General features: G+C 30.6%; 1 protein-coding gene across 3 annotated transcripts in view; it reads right to left on the bottom strand.

Annotated features, from left to right (window-relative positions):
* LOC143045088 (prominin-1-A-like) overlaps positions 1-22,899 on the bottom strand; it is a 64,092-nt gene that overhangs the window by 23,967 nt on the left and 17,226 nt on the right. For all 3 annotated transcript variants that reach the window (XM_076217391.1, XM_076217390.1, XM_076217389.1), the window contains exons 2-12: positions 17,135-17,202; positions 12,971-13,179; positions 10,834-10,969; positions 10,233-10,299; positions 9,535-9,618; positions 8,046-8,227; positions 7,362-7,430; positions 5,730-5,793; positions 3,710-3,789; positions 1,636-1,706; positions 585-731 (exon numbers count right to left, since the gene is read on the bottom strand). In XM_076217391.1, the coding sequence (XP_076073506.1) occupies positions 585-731; positions 1,636-1,706; positions 3,710-3,789; positions 5,730-5,793; positions 7,362-7,430; positions 8,046-8,227; positions 9,535-9,618; positions 10,233-10,299; positions 10,834-10,969; positions 12,971-13,179; positions 17,135-17,202 (1,177 nt within the window). The remainder of the gene's footprint in view (positions 1-584; positions 732-1,635; positions 1,707-3,709; positions 3,790-5,729; positions 5,794-7,361; positions 7,431-8,045; positions 8,228-9,534; positions 9,619-10,232; positions 10,300-10,833; positions 10,970-12,970; positions 13,180-17,134; positions 17,203-22,899) is intronic.

The raw sequence follows: 22,899 nt of genomic DNA, 5'->3' as shown, positions 1-22,899 counted from the left end.
TTGTATATTGAATGTTGAATTAAATTTTTTAGTAATTTTTTAATTGAGGAAAACTTCACAGACTTGAATCATGCTGACAAACTGAACTTTTTAATGACTTTCCACATAAGAAAAATAGCAAAATATATAGTTTGTGCATTTCATATACGTCGCCAGTTGCTGTATAACACTTACATTTTTTGCATATTTAAAGCTTAAATTTTGGTTTACAAATATTTTAATGTTTATATATTTTTGGAAATTTACTTATATCAACAAAACTAAGATTTGATAGTGTATTACTATTTATCATCTATTATATGTTTATAATTTGTACATATTTACACATGTCACTATAATAAAAAATTTACTTACTTACTAAAGGTAAAACACTAGTGTCATTGAGTCAGAAATCAAAGTCACATAGTTCTTCTAGCTTCTGCATTTTTTTGTTCAAAACTTCGTTAAGAACCTTTGTTTGATAACAACTTCATTTAGTCCAATTTAGGTAACTTTTTTAGAAAAACATTCCGACACATTATTATAATTATTCCATAAATTGTAAGATTGCACAAGATCAAAATAAGGGTATTTGAGTTACTTACCAACAAAGCATATTACTTCCTGCTCCTTTGTTACAGCATCTGGCATCTCGCCCAGGCCTTTCTCCACAAATACCAAATAGGAGACCAAACAGGTAAAACACGACCACCAACAAAGTTAGGCAAGGCACACCTATGAAAGCATACCATCTAAAACAAAAATAAAATCTATTAATTTTACGTCTTTACATTTTTATTGTTTTATTGTTTTTGTTTTAAAATAAGCTCAGCTATTTATATGTGCTCAATGGATGAAGATATCATTTGTACAGATTTTTGTTTTAAATTTCAATAAGAATGGAAACAGGGAATGTGTCAAAGACAAAATTAAACCAACCAAAGAGCATAAAAAGCCCATGGCCACCACAGTGCCTGTATGTATCAGCATAATATATAAGTATTCATGAAACAGTAAGACAATCAGTGATGAAACTGAAACCACTTCACACAGAAAAGCATACTAAAATGAAGCCATATGAAAAATTTGTGAGGCAGTAAAAGTGATGCCACCAAAATTCAAACTTGATCTGTAATTTGTGGTAAAAAGCATTGTGTGCAAGTTTCATAACATTTGATTGAGGTAAACTCAAGTTAGAGAGAACTGAAACAAAAAATCAGCTATTTTTTCATATATAAACGGGCATAACTCTGGAACAATTAAAGTGACGACACTCAAATTCAAATTTAACTTGTATTTTCTGGTAATAAGCATTGAGTAAAAGTGTCAAAACATTTAGTTGAGGCAAACTTAAGTTAGAGAATGGAAACCAACTTTGGGATGTATGAACAGATGTACGGACATTCAGATGGACAGGGGTAAAACTAAATGCCTTCTCCATGGGGGTATAAAAATGTCAACTTCAGATATTTCTGTTTGGAAATAGTTTTGCTAGATCATTAGGAAACATTTTAAGTGCAGATGATAGTTCATTAATTAAATGAACAATCTAATATAAATACTTAAATGAGTACTGTAATTTTAAACAGGGTTACAAGTGTGCAGTTTGAAAATGACTTTGAAGAGATGAATTCAAGGGATTTATATCATACTTACACATAATCACCATATTGCTTTATAGATTCATTTGCATCATTAAGTCCATCTGTCAAGTTCAAATTTTTTGTCTGAAAATATAATAACCATGAATCACAGACAGCCAGATTTTATTATATACTAAAAGTGAAACGAGGAGTTATAATTTTAAGACTGATCATATAAGAGAAAATTCTACAATGTGAACTGTTAATCATAATTGAATAATCTTAAATCCTGCATTTTGTCCTTGGTGGATAGTTTTACCGAGCATTTCTAGTTCATAAGGCCACTTTTTTTTTATTAGTTGGTTTACGGGATTCTTCTTAAAAAAGGAAGGGTAGGAGGTCGAAAAAAAAATAAAAATAAAAACAATGAAAAAATGTAGGGTAGGAGGACGAAAAATAAATAAAAATAAAAATTGGATTTAATACCGTTTTTTTTAACCAAAAATGGAGAGAAACAAACAATGACATTACTCTACAGTCTATATAATAGTAATATAATCGCTGGAATATATACACTCAAAAATGAGTCCACTCCTTGACGGGAAGATAGATATGATAGTATTATGCATTTTGTACTAAACATGTATGCAGATCGTTTCATAATTTGGTATTGATTCTTGCTGTTTTAATTTAAATTTAATGTGTTACAAGGAGTCCAATGTCAATGTAGATTGATGAAAGCATGTCCCTGATGAAAGTGAAGTGTCTTTACCAATTGCATTTCTCTTTGTTCTGTGTATTTATTTATCAAATTTAGATCAGGGATTGACAAAATTCCTCATAACAAAATACAATCTTATTGAGGAAATACCATATGCGCTTTGCATGTCATATGCCTTCATATGTGGTACATGAAAACATGTCCCTCTTAGGCTTTTTATGCTATTTTACACTGCTATTAATAAAGTATTAGCTTATATCTCGAAGTGTTCTGTGATTGTCCCTTTTTATAAATGTTGAAGTGATTTTAATTGTCAGGCATTCTATTACAGTAATACATGTTCTGATTTTGTGTTGGGATCTTGTTCACCATATCCCATCTCTGTTCCATTAAATCTTAATGGGTACGGTGGGATGGTATTTAAGTATTTATATAATAAGCCAATTAATCCATCCCTGGCAGCAAGTTTAAAGATTCTTCCCTTAAGTGACGTCTGGCAAGGCTATTTAAAACAAATCTTGGATGCCAGAAAGCCTTGCCAGACGTCATAATTATTTGGACTAGTACCTCATATATGTAATGACAAATGGAGCTCAATCCTCAAGAAACTAGAACAACCCCTTTCGACGGGTTTCAGACTTTCTGATCAACACTTGAACCAAAGTTGACCCGCCGTCAACCTCACTGACTATCTAAAACAGGGTTTCAAATTAGCGGTTGTTCGACCTTTTAAACCAAACTTCCCAAACCATCTCAAAAATAATTTTCATTTTTATTATTCATGACTGCGATGTTTATTTTGTTCAACCGTTAGATTTACACCGAAAATCTCCAAGGCAACAATATTAAAATCGTATCTGGTCCTCCATTTCAACTTCTGAAGCAAGGTTGTCGGCTCTCCGAACTTTCCCGAAGTCCTGCGTGTAACATTGATTGCCGAGTTTATGAGCCTCGGTTCTTGCTAGGAAGTTGCCTCCATTTTCAACTGGTTCCTCTTCGCCGCATTAAATCATGATGAAACGTTGACTGAACAGGGAACCGCCTTTCAACCGGTTCCCTTTCACCACATTAGATCATCATGAAACGTTGACTGAACAGGGAACCGCACGGGATTTCCGAATCCACTGATCTTGATAGGTTTACGGTGATACATCCAAGGATATTATTCACTCCGAGGGTATTCCGACTGGAAGAAGAAAGACCGATCTTTTTTAATCATGTTTTTATTTTTATTTGTACTTCTTCAAACAGAAAAAGGTCGGCGGAATTAAAAAAAATCTTCCAAATCGTTTTTATTTTTATTTCAAAATCGTGAAAAACAGGGTCGGCGGATCCGTAAACCAACTAATAAAAAAAAAGTGGCCTAAGAAGTGGTGACATATCGTTGGATTTTAGTAGATTTTAGAAATCATGCTATAACTCTTACTATGTTATTCAAGGTATCTTTTATGCTTGGAATTTCCTTCAATATATCATCTCTTGTTTGATTTGTCTTTTTTTCTGCCTCTGAAGAAAAAAGGAATATTATTGAAATTGTTAAAGTCATAAGAAACCTCAAATCAAAAAAAAATAATTCATGTTTTTTATAACTCAATGGATAGTTTTCATTATAAAACTTATGAACATATACTTTTTTCTGAAGAAAATTCTTTAATTTGTTCATATTTAGAAGAAGTTTACTTTATTTTAACTGCTTCCTTCAAGGAAGCAATTCCCTGACATATTTTCCGTATGCAAAGTGACCTCAGTGTGACTTATCTCGTAAAAATTTGGTGATCGCAATGCAATACGCATGGATGTCCTTAAAATAAACTATTATCTGATTGTACATGTTAAACATGTGCTAAATATCCAAGCTTTTTTGTTGTTCGTTGACAAACAGGTGACAATCGTTAAACTTCGGCTTCAAAACACGAACTTTAATTACCTGCCATATTTTCACAACAACACTGACTGATTGAAAAAAAATTGACAATTACATTGTATATGAAATTTATGCGAAAAAAATGATAAAATCATGCACAGAAGACTAAGTTTATGATGTTTGTATGCATTGGTTCAAGAATTGGAATAACATTATTTTTACCAGTCACTCCTTTGTTATGACTTTAATTAAATAAAATTTTAATGAACGTGTAGACATTCATTTTCAAGTTGAAGTACTGTAGAACAGTAAAACTTACATAAAAATAACTTCTACCATGCTGAATAACTAAATCTTAAAAAATTGCACCCTCAGTTATACTATTATCAATTTAGAGAATAGGCCAATTCCCGTAATTGATCCTGTAATAAGAGATTCCTTTTTAGTTGTCTCCCTTATGAGGGACATTAATTTTTATTTACAATGGAGAGCTAGCAGAAAGAGCAAATTTACCTGTGTGTAATGTGAGTAATCTTTAAGGGTTTCAAATCTTTTAATTACATAAAGTTTTTGTTAAGCTAAATACTTTTGACATCAGAAATTATAGTTTATGAAAAATTAATTAAACTGCCAATACATCACTTTCAATTCATCATACTTTCCATTGGCAAAAGCCAATTTTGTCCGGTATGGAACCAGTCTATGATTGACAAAGTAATTTGTTTAAAAAGTGTGTAATAACAGAATAAAATCAGTAATTGGCAAATTGACTATTGAAAAGAACAAATTTTCCATAAAGGAGGAGGAATGATAAGGCCACTTTTGCAGCCTTACAGTTTAAAAATCAGTATGGTATTTTCAAATCTACCAAATTACATCCTTTAGATGTCCATATTATAAGTCATATTATCAGACAGTTTTTCATTTTTTTCTACTTTGTCTTTCTCGTTTGTATATGAGTTTCAAACTTATTGCATTTAATGCAAAATTGTTTTAATACCCACACAATTATCATTATTTCAAAAGGCTGTATAGATTTACTAGGGTTTTTTTCTAACTCAGGGGCCAAAAAATGTTATACCTCCTCATCTGAAGATTACTTTTTCAGTTGGTACTTTCTAACATTTACATAATATGCAGAAATAGGCATTAAATGAGATTAATTAAAAAATACTGATGCAATAAAATAATTGTTCAGTCATAAATAATGAAAATGCACAGCAGATAAACAATTGCTCTGGTGAATTCAAGACAAAGTTGAGATATTTCCTTTTTGGAATGTAAAAAAAACCCCAATAAAACAACATGTTGCTGAATAATTTGCAGAATAAAAAAGAAACAGTTTGAAATTGGAATTTTAAACATGTATGAAGTCTTAATTTAATCAATCAATATCTTATTATCTAAAGGTTCTTCGATTGTATTTTGTTAAGTTTTGTCAGATCTTAAAATTCAACAAAATATCATGGAAATAATGCAGTTTAATCTCTGTAACCTATCTGTTATTATTGACAGTTGATGCACCCAATAAACTAGTTCAAATAATATAGCATTTTGTGTCATATCCATTCTAAATACAAACCAGTTATAGTTCCTAACAACTCTGTCTGAATTTTATTCTTTATACCATTAAATTCTTCCCTTGCCTGAAAAACAAAAATGTAGCTTTGATCACTTACAGATAAATATTTGTTTTCTGAATAATGACAAAAACTGCCTGTTTATATAAACATTATATACATAACACATAGCTGAGAGGGTGATAGAGCGGATTGTTACATCGAGAAAACATTGTCAACCGTGGCAAAGCAAAATGAATTTCCATGGCAATGAGATGTGCTAATGCTTATGCATTGACATAACAAATAACATAGACCTAAAACTAGTGGTACCACTTAATCTGACCTAAACACAAACTTATATATGTAAAGCAAGAAAATTTCAATAGACACTGACTGAGGGCATGGGGGTTGAATAATTTTCCTTAACATTTGATGTGCCAATGCTAATACATCTATATGTACCAAATATCATTGACCTACCACAAGTGGTTCCTTTTAATTGAACCAAATCACAAACTAATACATGCAAAGTAAGAAAAATTTTCAAAGTAAATAGACCATGACTGAGCTGGCTGGCCAAATTTTCTTCAAGGAAATGAGATGTGTGAATGCTAGAAACAACTGCATACCATATATCATTGACCTACTAATAGTGGTTCCCTATAAACTGACATAATCACAAACTTATACATTGTTGATGCCACTGCAGATGCCCCAATTTGGATAATCTTTTGACTGAAACAAGCTAACCAGTAGTTCATTTGATGCATGTATAAAAGTCTTATTTACATGACTTTACACATGAACTTTTATACGCAACAATAAGTTGAAGTTAAACCATGGGCATTGTACAGCTTGTATTTCAGCATTTCTGGTAAAGTTTTTGTCTTGATTATCCAATACAACCACATCTACTTCCGATTTTGTAATAACTTCAAATTTAGGATCCAAAAATCTTCTTGATATTGTCGAATTGACAAAGTCTGAAATTGTTCAATGTTTCATTTTCAGAATTACAATGGAAAAGATTTTATTCCAGATAGCTGGGAAAATGTGCTAAAGGTTGAAAATTTTCACAAATAACAATATATGAATGGGGTGGTTTCTAAACGACAGCAAGACATCTGTACCTTAATTTGTATGTTGAGATTCCCCTCCTCCTTTTTTTGAGAATTAGCTAATGCTCCAAAACAAATAATAAGAGAATCGTACATACAAATTAACAGCCACAATAACACTTTCTCATTTGCACAAAATCTTCTCAATTAATAGAGAACAATTGAATTAGCATTCATACCTCATAAAAACACAACACAACAAGAATGTGTACCTAATACACTAATTCCCCATTCGAACTTACATTTTCTATGTTCATTGGACCGTGAAAATGGGGTCAAAACTCTAATATGGCATTCAAATTAGAAAGATCATATCATAGGAAACATGTGTACTAAGTTTCAAGTTGATTGGACTTCAACTTCATCAAAAACTACCTCGACCAAAAAGTTGACTTGAAGCAGGACAGACGGACGAACGGACGAATGAACGAACGGGCGCACAGACCAGAATACATAATGCCCATAAATGGGGCAGAAAAACATTTACTCATGAGGTAATTCAACAAATTAAAGTTTGGTTTACAAAGAACTTACCTTACCAGCCTTCTTAGAAATATCTGTTACAGCTTGTACTATAACACCAATATTTCCTAAATCATCCAGCTAAAAAAAAATAATATTGTATTACAGTGTTTTAAAAAATTATCAAATCTTGACTATAAAAGAACCATGACTGAGAGTAGCAAGCAAGCTAACCAAAGATATTACCTTTACCTACACACTCAATGCAATTGGCTGTAAGACACCCGAAGAAATTGCTTATAATAACAATGTCTTGTATGTGGACTCATGACATTGTTTCGTGACTATTTAATTTGGCGATTTTCAAATCTACTTGATAAAGTTTAATAAGAAATTTCCAAGTTTACCATATTTGTGACAATTTATATTCGCATTTATTTTCTACTCATGAAATTCGCAAAAATAAATCTCAGGCGAAAATAGTTGGTTTACAGTAGTTCTGCTTGAATAAAAACATACAAAATTGGTTTAAAATTGTTAAACATAATGTGCTTATATCTGACTGTAAGGAATGGGACTTTGCTCATTGTTGAAGGCTGTACAGTGACCTATAGTTGTTTAAGTCCATGTGATTTGGACTCGTGGAAATTTGTTTCATTAGCAATCATACTACATCTCCTTATTTTATGTGCATGGAAAAATTACCAAAAAAATGTACATTATTAATATGATGTACAATTTTTAAATAAAAATTACCTGTGAGAAATCTGTTGCCAAATTAAGACCACTTGTGTTAGCACAATTAGAGACACCATTGCAAATCGCTGTGATATTATCTTTCACATCAGTCAGTTTCTGTGTAGTTTTTATTCCTAAATCCTTCAGGGCTGTCACTTCTTTAGTGACAACAGTAAGACTTTCAGCCGATATGTTAGCATCTAAAAATATATTTGAAATATTAACTGTAGTTTCATTTGTATTTCATGGGTTCCAATTTCATAATTTGTGGCAGAACTGTATTTTCATTTGCAAAAGTCTGTATCAAGCATATAGAACAGTTTTTGATCATTAAAAATATAAATTCTTGATTTAGCTGTAACCCCTATTAAAAAATAGTTTCCAATGCATAATAATTAAACTACAGTAATAGCAAAGGCATTTATTTCTACATTTATAGAATATTTCTCATATAACATTGTGCTTAACTATTCGAATGAAACATTTTTTTAGAGTCAATAAAGACACTGGGCTTATATAATATCTATAGCTTATAATTTCCAATTAAAGTAATTGTCTGTTACATTAAACAATTTTGTAAATTTAGTTAACAATCATAATTCAGAAATGGTCAAAACACTGATTACACCATTATCATTAATTAAATCCTGTTGTATTTACATTAGCAAACTGGCTATCATGGTAACACCTCAGCAAGGGGTTTACTAACTGAAGTCTGTGCTCAATCTTCTAGCATATTATGGTTTAAACTGGACCCCTGTTGTGTTAACTAATCGCTACACTGACAACAGGTATGGCCTAAATCCCGTGGTCAGAATTCTGACCACGGGATTTAATAATTCAACGAGACTAGTACATCATGGGCTATGTTTAATTATCATATTTTACTGATAGCAAATCAAAGAAAAATTAGCACATTTATTACCCTACTGAGTTCTTAAGGGAATAAAAGATGCCGTCTCAGTTTGTCAAGAACATGTCATTTATCTGCGCTACTACCACGGGGTAAATTAACAGATTCTTGTTTATTTTGCGGCATCGCAGTATTAACATTTGAGGTCAATTTCCTATCACTTTAATTGGCCAATTTTATTAGCGAATCGTTGAATTTGTAAGACTCATCCAATTAATGCCAATGTGACAATAGCTCCAACCTGTTCCTTCCGTGCAAAGCTATAGATAGAACGGCGGACCAGTTTAATTATGGTTTGTAATGATTAGTGACTCACTTTAAGTGCATTATTTTTTGCCATGCAGTAGGTTTCCACATCCAAAAATATAGACTGGCTATATTGATATGACGAAAATAACAGATATTGACCTAACCATAACAAAAGCCCAGCTTTCACGATATTTAGTCCACAAGTTCGAAGATCAATTTTTTTTGAAAAAATTATTTGGATTCTGTTGGCTTGTAGAGAAGAATTTTACAAGTCTGAAACCAATTTTACAGATCTATGCCATAGGACTTGTGGTTAAGCATTAAGACATGCACAGGTCAACTTACTTTCTCCTAAACTCTCTACCTGGTTCAAAAGTTCTGTTGCATTAATGGAATTCTGTATATCTTCTACAGTTTGCTCCGATGCACCTGATAAAGAGTTTAAAAATATTTATATATCAAAATAGTTTAACTTTTTCCAATAAAAAACTAAAACTTATCTTTACATTTATTGCTATTGCACCTTAGTCTGTAACTTCTGAATATCGGTAGTATTTATACTTTTGTTTTATAGTTGGCTTTTTATTTGATAAATAAAACTACTAAATAGCAGTTTACTATAAATAGGATTAAAGGATGTTCAGTGGTTGTTGTTTGTTGATGTGGTTCATAAGTGTTTCTCATTTTTATATAGATTAGACCATTGTTTTTTGTTTGTTTGAATGGTTTTACACTAGTCATTTAAGGGCCTTTTATAGCTTGCTGTTCAGTGTGAGACAATGCTCCATGTTGAAAGTTGTACTTTGACCTATAATTGTTTACTTTTTACACATTTTGACTTGGATGGAATGTTGATTCATTGGCACTCATACCTCGTCTTCTTCTATTTATTCCCTATTTATGGAATAAATAGATAGTTCAATGACTTTTATGCCAGAGATCAGAGGTAAATCTGTTATCTTATCTATAAAAAAAAAAGCAGATAAGTGTACAGGACAGAATCCTTATGAGGAATGATACTAGAATCTGAAATAATAAGTTACCTTTTATTATCTTTAATAAGTCTTTAACTGTGTCTATTACAGTTTTTTCAGATGATTGCACAATTTCCTGAAATTTTTAGAAATTGAATTAATTCACAACTTTTATTATGCTTGCAGATTTACAACTTCAAAAGTGTAAAAGTCAACACAAACTTGTATGTCTCTGAAAGCTCTTTTTTTTAAATTCATGTCTAATGGCAATTACCCCATATGAATTAACCTGTTTTTGATGATAAAAGTCCAATACCTCATAAAAGAACAGTTTTCTAGTCTCAAAGAACCTTACATTCATAGTGCAAAATTGTGTACGCGTTCATCAAGGCATACGTCCTAGAATTATCACAATAGATGAGGCATATTCTGAGGCACAGATAGCCGGACAAAGTTTTTTTTTTATTACACATGTATGATTCACACAGTTAGAACCAGATATAATGTTTATCATTTATTGGGTGTCCTAATCAAAGAATTGATTTTACATTATGTAATAGAATAGATTTCAATGCATATCAAGATCTAAAGATAAATGTCAATTGTGCAAGAAAATTGTTGTGAACATTTACATAGTATTGAAATATTTCTAACTGTACCCTATACTTACGTCTGCAGTATCTCCAGCAAAACTAACTAAACCATCCAGAGATGACTTCACTTGACCAATTGGTCCATGGTCATTGACATTTTCTAATTTGGAATGTAGGATTTCATTGGATATCACAGAAAATATAGCACCAACTCTGAAAATAGACAATTGGGTTTATTCATATGATAGAATAAGCTTCAGAAATAATACTTTAAGAACCTATTCATCGTTGACAATGTAATAGAATTTGATATGACTGTCATACAAGTGAGAGGTTTAGCTAGCTATAAAACCAGGTTCTATTTTTCTACATTAGAGAATGCCTGTACCAAGTCAGGAATATGACAGTTGTTATCCATTCGTTTGATGTGTTTGGACTTTTGATTTTGCCTTTTGATTTTGGATTTTCCTTTTTGAATTTTCCTCGGAGTTCAGTATTTTTGTGTTTTTACTTTTTCCTAATCAGTTGTGTCCTTTTTGAGACTCTTTAACACCAACAAGGATATTTTTGTGAAATTTGCGCAATCATACCCCATTTGTTTAAAGACATCGGAAACCCAGTTAAGAGTTTGCACTAAACTGTGAAGACTTGTTCATTGTTGTGTGTATGCTGATTTATAGGTATTGTTGGACTGCTGTCTGATTTCATTCCCATCCTTTGGTCTCTGGCAGATGTTTTTCTCATTGGCAATCATTCTGCATCACCTTATTTTAATAAAGCTTCATTATTTTATTCAAATTTCAAACATTTGGGTTGCTGCAGCAAGACTCTTGTTTTTTCAACAATTAATGCCATATAAGCATTTCCAAGGACTAAATTCACTTCATATAAGTTAAATTCACTTCATATCAGTTCTGATGTAAGTTTCAAGCTGACAAAAGTTGACTTAGGTCTTGATTGTTTATTCAAAATAAAAATTGGAGTAGAGTAGAAGTGAAAAATTTACTACCTATTGTCATTTAAGCTTCTTCATTATTTCCTTTACCTGAAATTTACCTAATGTTTCAGATGAGAAATAAGACCTGTGAAACAGTTTATTACCAATGATATCAGTTTCATCAACAGTCAATAATCTGTATATGAAACAAAATAACAAAAATATCTAATTTTACCTTTTTTGATAAAAAAAACTGAAACTGATATGAACATTTTACACAGGTAATCTATTTTGACCTGATTCTTTTTTTTAAAAGATGTCACACACCCTCTCAAAACAAAAAACACATACTATTGGATACCAAATTATTTGTTTACAAACTGGTTACAGATGGTTTTTATTGGGATGTAAGGAGTTTAATGATTTCTTATAAGCAAACGATGAAACAGTGATGACTGCTTGATTTACCTTGTTTATCCATTAAAAAAAGAGAAATAATCAATGCAAATTTATAATACATTTTTACACTGTTGTTTCAGAATACACTAAAAATAGTTTTATATGTATCCGTTATAAGAAAATGATGAATTTTACTTTAATTTTTTTAGACAATCTAGTTGGTCCCCCCTTTTTAAAGTCCTGAATCAGCCACTGGATATACAGTTCTGTATTAGTTTGATACTATAGATTTTTATGAGGATGTACGAAATGTACTAAGAATATTTTAGTTTAAAGCAATAAATACTATGACTATGTATCAGATGACCTCAAATGAATTTTTATTTTTTTCTATGTAAATACTTGTACAAAATGTACTGTATATTGATTCAAACTCAGCTTATTGTAATTTATTGATAGTAATGTTATGTAAATAACAATACAGATAGTAGCTAGGATATTGTAACCACAAAATTAAGAAGTTACGGAAAAATAAATTTTAACATAATTCATTTTGTGTGAAGGCTGAAAAACCTAATTTAATAACAGAAAATATTAAGGCTCATAATTTAGATAACCTGGGTCCTTGGTCATAAAAATTTACTCAGTACTTGGGAGTACCTAAGTTGTGTTCCAAACACCAAATCCACTACATGTATTGTAATTGGTTGATTCCCGAGTCTGAGTATGATAATCATGCTACCAAACTTTTATGAACACAAGGCCTTATGATTTTGTTCTCAATGATTTGAATTGAAAATCTGAGTAATCTCTTAGAACATTCTCATACAAATGACATATACATGTATTTACAGATTAAATAGCAACATCATACTTACAAAATTAACACAGTAAATATAAACAAAAAGGAACCAAATGTAACTCTTTTACACTTGGCATTCTTAGGATCTTCTTTGGACGAGGCTTTGCCACACTTCTTACAACAACAGTAGCAACAACATGTGATACAACCAGCCAATGGCATACATAATACAAACAATAGTCCTATTACTACACAGGCAGCAAACCCTCCAAACACTGCCACCAACTGAAAATATAAATAACAGCATAAAATACCAGTGCACAGATGGCAAACCGTCCAAATACTGCTGCCAACTGTAAATAAACTAAAATATCACAACACAGGCAGCAAACCATCCAAATACTGCCTCCAACTGAAAAAAACAACAAAAAAGAGTAAAATATTTCTACACAGACAGCAAAAACTCCAAATATTGCTACGAAATATAAATAAAAATCATAAAAGTTAAAATATCATTGCACAGGCAGCAAACCCTCCAAAAAGTGCTTCCAATCGTTAATAATTATAACCAAAGTGCTTGTAAGCACTGAACGGTAAAGATTGCTTCAATTTATCAGTGGGAAGTAAAATTAATTATTGCATTGGTTGTAGTTGATTTAACAGCAATTCTAGACAAAAGAAAAATAACCCCAAATTTTTAAAGATGATGTTAACAATGACATCATTCTATTTTTAGAACAGATATTAGATTCCTGCACCTTGCAAAAGTTATATATTAGTAACAATATTTTGAGCCTTTAATATCTGAGCATATATTATATCCATAAATATCTTGAAATGATCATGGATAGAATGTATAATGTTTTGATCAATGCACTACATGTTGTGTATCAAAAAAAGTAGTGATAAGCCTTGGAACATTGAGATATCAAGTCAGTCCCATAAGGTTTTGACTGCATTTCCTGCAATCTTTACCTAAAAAAATGCACACACTTCAAATTAAAATATAAACTCTTAGTTTGATACTAAAGGGGGAGTTATTTAGAGATACCATATACCCTATTTGGGATGTACATCAGATGGACAGGGGTAAAACAATAATGCTCTTAGATTTTTTCTTTAATTTTCAGTTTCACCTCAATATGTTCAAGTTCAAATAATCTTACAAATATATATTTAAAACTATTAGTATATAACTGCATTTTCTGTTCTATGATCTTAAATACAATTTGCTGATTATTACTTATTATCAATATAATATGATGCAACACATCAGTGTTCTCCCCAGAAATTTTGGATAGCATCACATTTGGCGTAAAAAATAAATTGTATTTTTTGTCAATGTAATTTGTCGCATCGTGGTAATGCTCTATTTCCTTTGTTATATACATTATTGTTTATTACAAAATGTATTATATTGTTTGTATGCTATAGGCCCTTTTTTGGTGAATAAAATATTCTATTCCACCCTATTCTTTGTATCTATATTGTTGAATTCATAAATGAGAAAACAATTAAACTAAAACCATGATAACAGATAATTTTCAGTTTATGTTTTCTATATTCATTTATAGTTCCAGAATTATTTTTTTCCTCTTGGGCCAAATAAAAATATATGTGTATAGATACAATTGCACTAAATGTGTAGGAAAAAAACACTGGTTCTTATAATAAAAAAAGGAAAGAGAAGGTATCATATAGCAATAAAATTTAAATTAAAAAAACTTTCTTTATCATGTCTATTAAATATATTGGTTCATGGTCCCAATTGTTTCTTTTTATCAAAATGATACATATTTTTTTCACAAAGTTATCTAATAAATATTCTGTTAATGCTTAGTTTTTTCATTAGGTATTGTTTTCTGTCTACTGTGCCATTTGTGGATATGTAGTGTATTATCGTAAAATGCGGATTTTTGTCATATCTGGTCCGATTCCGATCCGTAGTTTACACTAAAATATTAAATGGCCGCCGAAAGCAATGAAAAATACGAAAATAAAACAATGTTTGACAAGAGATTGGGAATAAATATGGCGTTTTTAATGCATTAAATGGATGAAACATAAACTAAAGCCAATCATGATCACTTTCTAAAGAAAGTACAAAACTTATATAATTTAAAATCAAAATTTTCACTCTCGATTTACAACTAGTAATAGGAAGAGAAAGAAAGTAATACTATTAATATTTTGAAAGTCATAAAAAGATAAGAATCTCTTTTTAAAAGAGAAAAAAAAATGTTTGTTTATTTGAATTTTCATTTTGCAAACATATTTTGATTTATTTTATGATTTTCTGATTACATTTTCTCTTTGTCGATTGCATACCACGTGGTAATAATCATGTCACAAGTGACAGCTTGGGGTATTAGCATCCAACCAGTTATCACCCAAAGGGCAATTAACACCTATGTAATCACTTTAGATTGCCTCTATTGTCCGACTTGAAGGGATTACAATTAACGGTGATATATTTTTTTTATGATCATAAGCGGTAATTAGATGATAGTTCACAATTTAGGACATGGCTTTGCCAAGAAAAGTAGCATCCTGAAAATAATTATAGCGTCGCGGATATTATTATAGCGTCACGGTAAAAAAATATAGCGTCGCGGTACCGCGACGCTAAAACGGCCTGGGGAGAACACTGGACATGTATACAATTTTATAGATTTGACTTAAAACGGCATTTCAAAATTTAAAATGGTCTTTCAATCAATATAAAAACCTAAATGTTTATACTGAATAGAAAAAGTTCAGCATCATATGTTTTAGTTTTGAAAAACACTGATTTAATTAAACATTCATAAAGTTGTTGAAATAAATTATAAATAATTGTTTTTGTCAATTAAGAATTGCATCTTATGGTCATTTTCTTATTTTATAAATACAATAATCTGTGTATATATAGTTATGTTAAAAGTCATATGAAACGAGTGAGTGGTGAAAAATAATGTTTATCCAATTCTTGAACCAATGCATGTATATATCATAAACTTAATTAGTCCTCTGTGCACGATTTTCTCATTTTTTACGCAAATATATCGTATAATCGTCAATTTTTTTCTCTCTGTCTGTTATGATTTAACAAATATGGCTGCTCATTAAATGCCGTGTTTTATAGCCGAAGTTTACCGATTGTCACCTTATAGTAAACAAATATTAAAAAGCATGGGTATTGCGCACGTGTTTAACATGTATAAACGAAGAGGGTTACGCTCAGGTCACTATGCATACAGAAAATATGTCAGGAAGCAATTAAAAATAAGTAAACTTCTTCTAAAAGTGGACAAATTAAAGAATTTTCCTCAGAAAAAAGTATACGTACATAAGTTTTATAATGAAAACTATCCATTTAGTTATAAAAAACATATGCATATTATTTTTTAATTTAAGGTTTCTTATGACTTTAAGAAGAATAATTAATTTTGAAATAAGTTATTAAAAATGTTTGTTGCTAACTTTTTTGTACTCAGTATACTATGTCTTACATGTATTATCCATAAAATAATAAATCATGATTTATCTTAGTATATTTAACTGGCAAAATCAATAGGCTGGTATTTAACTTTTATGTAAGCTTTCATGTCAGATTATTCTATTTACAACAAAACCATTCTTCTTGTACATGGCCAGTTTCATGTAAATTTAATAAATAAAAAAAAAGGAAATATTTTAATCAAATTTCTGTAGTGGCGCGCGCGGATATAGCTTGATACTAAAGACAACTTATATTATCGCTTGATCTATAGTCAATCTGTGTTGCAACTTTCATAATTAGGTTAGTGGTTATCTCTTCAGGGTCCTTAACTGTCTCTCCTAATAAAAAATGGTTGCAATAAAAGTGTGCTGAAAGTGGTGTTAAACTCCCACATTTAATCAATTTATCAATCAATCTAGGTTTTAGATATATCATCTTTCCATAAAATGGGGTAAAATAACTTATATACCATAATATCTACCAAAGGCAGGGTTTTCACCATAATTCTTGAATGAAGCTTAAGATGCAATATCATTTCAGATTGGTTACAGAGAAGCCTCTTAGACTGTGGATTAGGCATTTAAAAGATACAAAACAGGCTAATCATAGAGCAAATAAGTCATTTGGATAAGGGAACAACAGAACCAAACTCGTCTTTACAACAGAGGGTACAATCACAAACATCACATCCCCTCTAGAATGATGGAATATTATTGCTAATGATGGATTTCAGAATCCAAAAGTATATAACAAACTTACATCTCTCCATCTACTAGCAAGTTCACCATAGTCTTGACGTTTTATTATGTCTTCAACATCAGTAAATGCTGAAAAATATAAGTAAGAGAATTGATTACTAACTACTCTCCACATCCACCGAAATAGTGGCTAAAACTAGAACAATTATAAGAAACTAGTAAAAACTAGAATTACATATAACTTAAACTGTTGACACAGAATATGTCTTGCTTTTCTCATAATTTTGATAAAATTATACATGTAAACTATATATTATGCAAAACATTCAAAGGCAATGAATCATAAAGTTTTTTGGACCTCACTGGTCATTTAGTACAGTAATTGTTCAAGATTTACTGGTCCAGTCATTTTTCTAATAGTCTTTTACCATATGAGTATTACATAATTCTTATATTTTCACTGGTAATTTGGTCCAGTAATTGATGACATTTCACTGGAATAAACCAGAGACATGTATACTATGTATTTATATGTCTCTGACTAAACCATTTATTTCTGGGCATTGCCATAAGTTTGACAGATCTTGGGAATGACTGCATGACTGAAGGTGCATGGCCAAACAACCTGCATAGAAATGAGAATTGTTAATGCTTATAAAACTGCATACCAAATCCATTGACTTATCATAAGTGCTTTCTTTTAAACTAACCTCAACTCAAACTTTAACTTGCAAAATATTTTGCCATATAATTTCCATGGAAATGACACTTGCAAATGCTTATACATAAGCATACTAAGTTCATTGAATAATGTAAGTGGTTCATCACCTAATCACAAACTAATGCATGCAAACTAATAAAAAGATTCAAAGTCATTCTAATATGACGTGCTTCTTTCGCTTTGTAAACAACACTGTGATAAAATTCTCGATATATCTATACTTAGCGCAGACTCCGAGATGTACATAATAATGGCTGTTACAATATACTTCCCTCGTAAATCCTCATGTATTGAAATCTATTTGCAAACCCTTTGCCGATTTTATTGTTTTAAAAATTGCAATTAAAAAAAACAAAATCACTTTTATTCTTATTCGGATGCATTATAAAAAGAAGTAATGCAAAACAGCTTGGAGAAACCAACAAAATAAAAATAAAATAAAATTACGCGAAAGTTTATTCATGTATTTGGCGCTATCAAAGTCATTTCAAAACATGACGTCATACAAATGAAAACGCTAGAGTTGAAAGTTTTCTGTTACGTGAACCATTTAAATTTCGTTTATTATTGTATTAAAATTGATTCTCAAGGTAGGTTTTGTTTGATTTTCTATTCTATTGCATTATTAGCATTTTTACGGATTTCAGCAAGTCAACATGGCGGCTCCTTAGTTACGAAATGTCAACTTTGAATTTTACGGTAGCTTACGAGAAAAACATGTAAATGAAAATGGCAATTGTTGGTTTTGAGAATGAAACAGATTTTTTTTTCAGCGGTTGTTCACGAAATAATCCATGCAAGCTACGGATTTATTAGAATGTTCGAGCTTTATCTAACAGGGAGTAAAAAAGAACAGCCGCACACACAGCATACCCACCCTCGCTTCAGTTTTTTTAATGATCGTATTTGTCCTATTAGAATCAAAATAATTCATGGAAGCCATAGATTATTGGAAATTTACACATGACCTGGGCCGTGATATTCGTTAATTTTATCCCTCGCTAATGCTCAGGATAAAATACGAATATCACGGCCCAGGCCATGTGTAAATTTCCAATAATCTATGGCTTCCATGAATTATTTCTTAAATATACCATGACTGAAGTGAAGGGCAGGGTCAAATAATCTTCATGGAAATGAGATGTGACAAGTTGCTATTACAACTATATTTGTACATGACAAATACCATTGACATACAACTAGTGGTTCCCCATAAACTGACCTAACCACAAACAAAAATGTAAACTAAGCAAGAGTTTCATATTTGTAACAAAAATGTAATGTGTACATGTTTTTATTTTCACAATAAATGATTAAAATATTGTGTTACACTGAAAGTTTTAAAGTCAGTAGACCATGATTGAGAGGTACATCATTATGCACAGCGGAAAAAATTATACAATCAAGGAAAATCACATCAGGTGTTCATATGTTTTCAACTGAGGTCATCGTGTACCACAAAGAGGCAACATTGCGGAAGAAAATTAATGGTTAATAAAAAATCTACGACTGTATCAGGACACAAAAATAAACATTATTCAGTTTCAATAATATTCTTTGTTTGATATTACCAAAATAGTCAAAAAATTTAATACTTCCCATATCAATTTGAAACAAATACCAATAACAAACTTAACATTTTACAAAACTATTTGTACCATACAATGCCAGTATGTTAAAGCACTATGTGCTTCAATTTTTCCAACAGGAAAGGATCATTTAATTTTTTGAACAATTTCTGATCAAGTTATTAAAACAACTTCCTCTTGAAACATTCAAATTTGGTAAATTTCCATGTATTCATACTTAAATTACAAATAAAAAATTCTAAATGCAGCTAGGATATTGTCATTATACAGTCATTGACCCAAAAATATTGTAACATAAAAAAAATGTAACTTTATTTTATGATGCATTACCGGTACATAAAATATTGCACAAAAAACATTAAAAAATTCAAATCATAGACTGTTGTATTTTTAAAAGTAATGTTTCCGTACTGAAAGGAAGGGTCTCAATGGGGTTTAAAGAATAGTGGATAATGTATTGAACCTTTAAAAAAAGGTACCAAAAAATCTAAGAATATAAGAGAAAAATAGTGCAAAAAATTAGTGAAAAGAAAATACTTGAGTGTTAAAATATAAAGAATAAAGATTTAAGTGGGCAAAACGTTTATAGAATCGAGAAAAATGACCTAAAATATTTCAGTTTGCAGAAATGAAGGACCCTCAGATAGAAACCTCCTTAGAGGTAACATTTTAACATGTAATAACAAAAAAAATATCTCCAATGTTATATGTTCTAATTTAACATCAATCATGTTGTAACACTTGTATCCCTACATCAATCAAAACACATGTAGGTGTTAAGGTCTACATCTTTTTGTCAAATAAAACATCTTAGGTAAATAGGTGCTCCCCTAATAAGAATGATTTACACTGGAAAATATGTCCATACATAAACACACTGATATACTTGAATGAAACACGAAACATTGTTTTTTACACCTCATCATTTGTGGACCACACTTAAAAACCAATTACAAATCATTTCTAAGTTCTAGACAAATATAAGTTTTTGAAAAGCAAGGGCTGTCACTATATGAAAAAGTAACTGGTATGAAAATAGACATAAACAAAATATTTGGAACTCATCATTATCTTAGTACATAAGAAATTGATTAAAATGACAAAAAAAATCAGAAAAACTACAACTTTCATGAATCTCAAATTCAAGTATCAAGACTGTATCCCATAAAAAACAAGTGAACTAATGATGAAGAAAAAAGGAGGGTACCAGGGGAGGTTCATAACTATTAATTGTGTAAATGTAATTTGACCATATTGTGTTGGCCAAATGATAAGAACATTCAACTTAGGATTTGTCAAATAAATCAAATTATTAATACTTTATAGGGAATGTCTTTAACTTTTAAATATGAATAACATGAAGTATATTACTTTACAAGCTAAACAGAAATCTGCCAATTTACTTGTCTGCTATTTATTTATAATGGTAAAGCAACTAACTTTCTTAAGATCTATGAAAAAAAATTAACCAACTTAATGATAGCCTTTTAAAAAAATCAGTTTAAATAGATTTTGGATTGAAAACTATAACTATTATTTTCAAATGTATTTTTTTTGAAGTTGTTACATATAATTAGTTTTATATAAGGATAGGTCAAGACAAGTTCATTTCTCACCAAGTATAAGTAGCTAAATGAACAAGTGGATAAATACTTAAATAAGAAAGTAAATATGTTGAAATAAAAAAATATTGAATACTGGTAATTATTGTAAAAAGTCATGATTCATGGACTAATGAACTATATATTACTGACACTGTATGAGTAAAGAGTAAATGAGCCATGACCCACAGTCCCAGCTACAATATATAAGTCCCTAAAATGGGTCTTTGGATTGCTTTGACTAAAATGAGTATAAAACAGAGACTATCTATTTTTGCACTTTTCAATCAGATCTTGCACATAGGAAAATAGAGAGAAAAACTGACAGATTAGCATTTATACCTTCTTTTTATTAGTCAAAATCTTGAACATATCTTTATGAAGAAAACTATGCTTGGTTGAGGATAAAAGGAGGTCTCCTCAAATACAATTACCAATGTAAATCAAAGAGCTGAATAGCTCTGAGGGGAAAGACGGCCCTTGTCTCTTTTTTTTAGGGGGGGGGGGGGGTATCTTTTGTATAAAGAATGAAAAAAAAGAACAGCTAGAACATGTAGAAAGGTTGACAATATTGAAGTCAATTGTTGTTTAATCTAATTTTGTTTCCTTAGTTTAGGATTCAATTTGGACCAAGAGATCTGGATCTTCTAAATCTAAACATTTGATTAAAGTTGATAGTTAATGATGTAAAATTCAACTGATTTCTGTCATTGAACAACAACTACAATGTTTTCTGAAATCTTAATTGTGTACCACTGAACTGCAGGCTAGGCTATTTTCCATTTTTTATGACAGTACTCTAAGATTTTTTTCTTTTTTTTCTTTTAAGTGTTTTAAATTTCCATTGATAAAGTTCCCAGTTACAACTCTCATCACAGGGATACAGGTACATTTGTGTACTGATAAAAAATAATATGAATGATGTAAACTGTGTGAAGCTTGTTTCCAGATCTTACATTTTGAAATATTTGTAAATTTCATGAATAAATAGGTTTAAACTATAAACTGCAACTTTTTTAAAATTTTTTTTTTATTACCATTACAATGATTTATTTGTTGGTAAACACAATTTAGTTTTAATGGAAGACTACTAATCATATACTAAATGTCACATTTTCAAGTTTTATTTTAGTGGATAATTACTCATCAATTGAGGTGCTCCTGTTTGAAGGAATATTCACAAAACAGAATTTTACAGAAAAAATGAAAAAAATCGTTTCTCTCCCCAATCTCATGTATCTCCACGAACTTTGTTTACAATGTACTTTGAAAGTTGTTGACCCACAAATTAAAGTATTGCATGTTGATGTTGGAATCATCTACAGCAAACATAATTATGTTTAAATTTAACAAATAACAATTTATAATTAGTGCACGAACTCTGAGAATGATTTAAATAACCATGCGTGCGCTCAGTAAAGGATATCCCTGCTCGATATCAGTATGGTGTGGCATTCCAACAATGACTTCATTATAAAATATAATGTAGGTTGGATATATTTAGAATATCTCGTCATACTGATTTTTCCGGATTGTTAAAAAAACGTTAATAGTGTAAAAGAGAGCTCAAAATACGATAATTTCGCTGGAAACAGAAGGGAAATGTGTAGAAAAGTGTTTAAAGTCAATCTATTCATTTGTGTGTTTCCTTCTCATCAATCTCAGTAAGATTTGTTGGGGGGTTTTCCACACTATAAAAACAAAATGAATGATGTGAGGGAATGTTACTCTGGTCATCCCTATAGGGGATTGACGGCTTGAAGCCGTCTTTCCCCAAAAATATTGTGTGAAAATGATAAACAATACATAAGTGCCCTCTATATTGGACAAAGCCCTTCTATTCTAAGATTTTAGAGACAAAGATGGACTACTCCATACTCTAAATTTCGTTTTATTTCGTTTTTATCAATTTCAA

The sequence above is a fragment of the Mytilus galloprovincialis genome, chromosome 9, assembly GCF_965363235.1.
Source record: "Mytilus galloprovincialis chromosome 9, xbMytGall1.hap1.1, whole genome shotgun sequence".
Taxonomy (NCBI): domain Eukaryota; kingdom Metazoa; phylum Mollusca; class Bivalvia; order Mytilida; family Mytilidae; genus Mytilus; species Mytilus galloprovincialis.
Note: the sequence above shows the minus strand (reverse complement) of the source record. Positions and strands in the feature narration are given on the sequence as shown.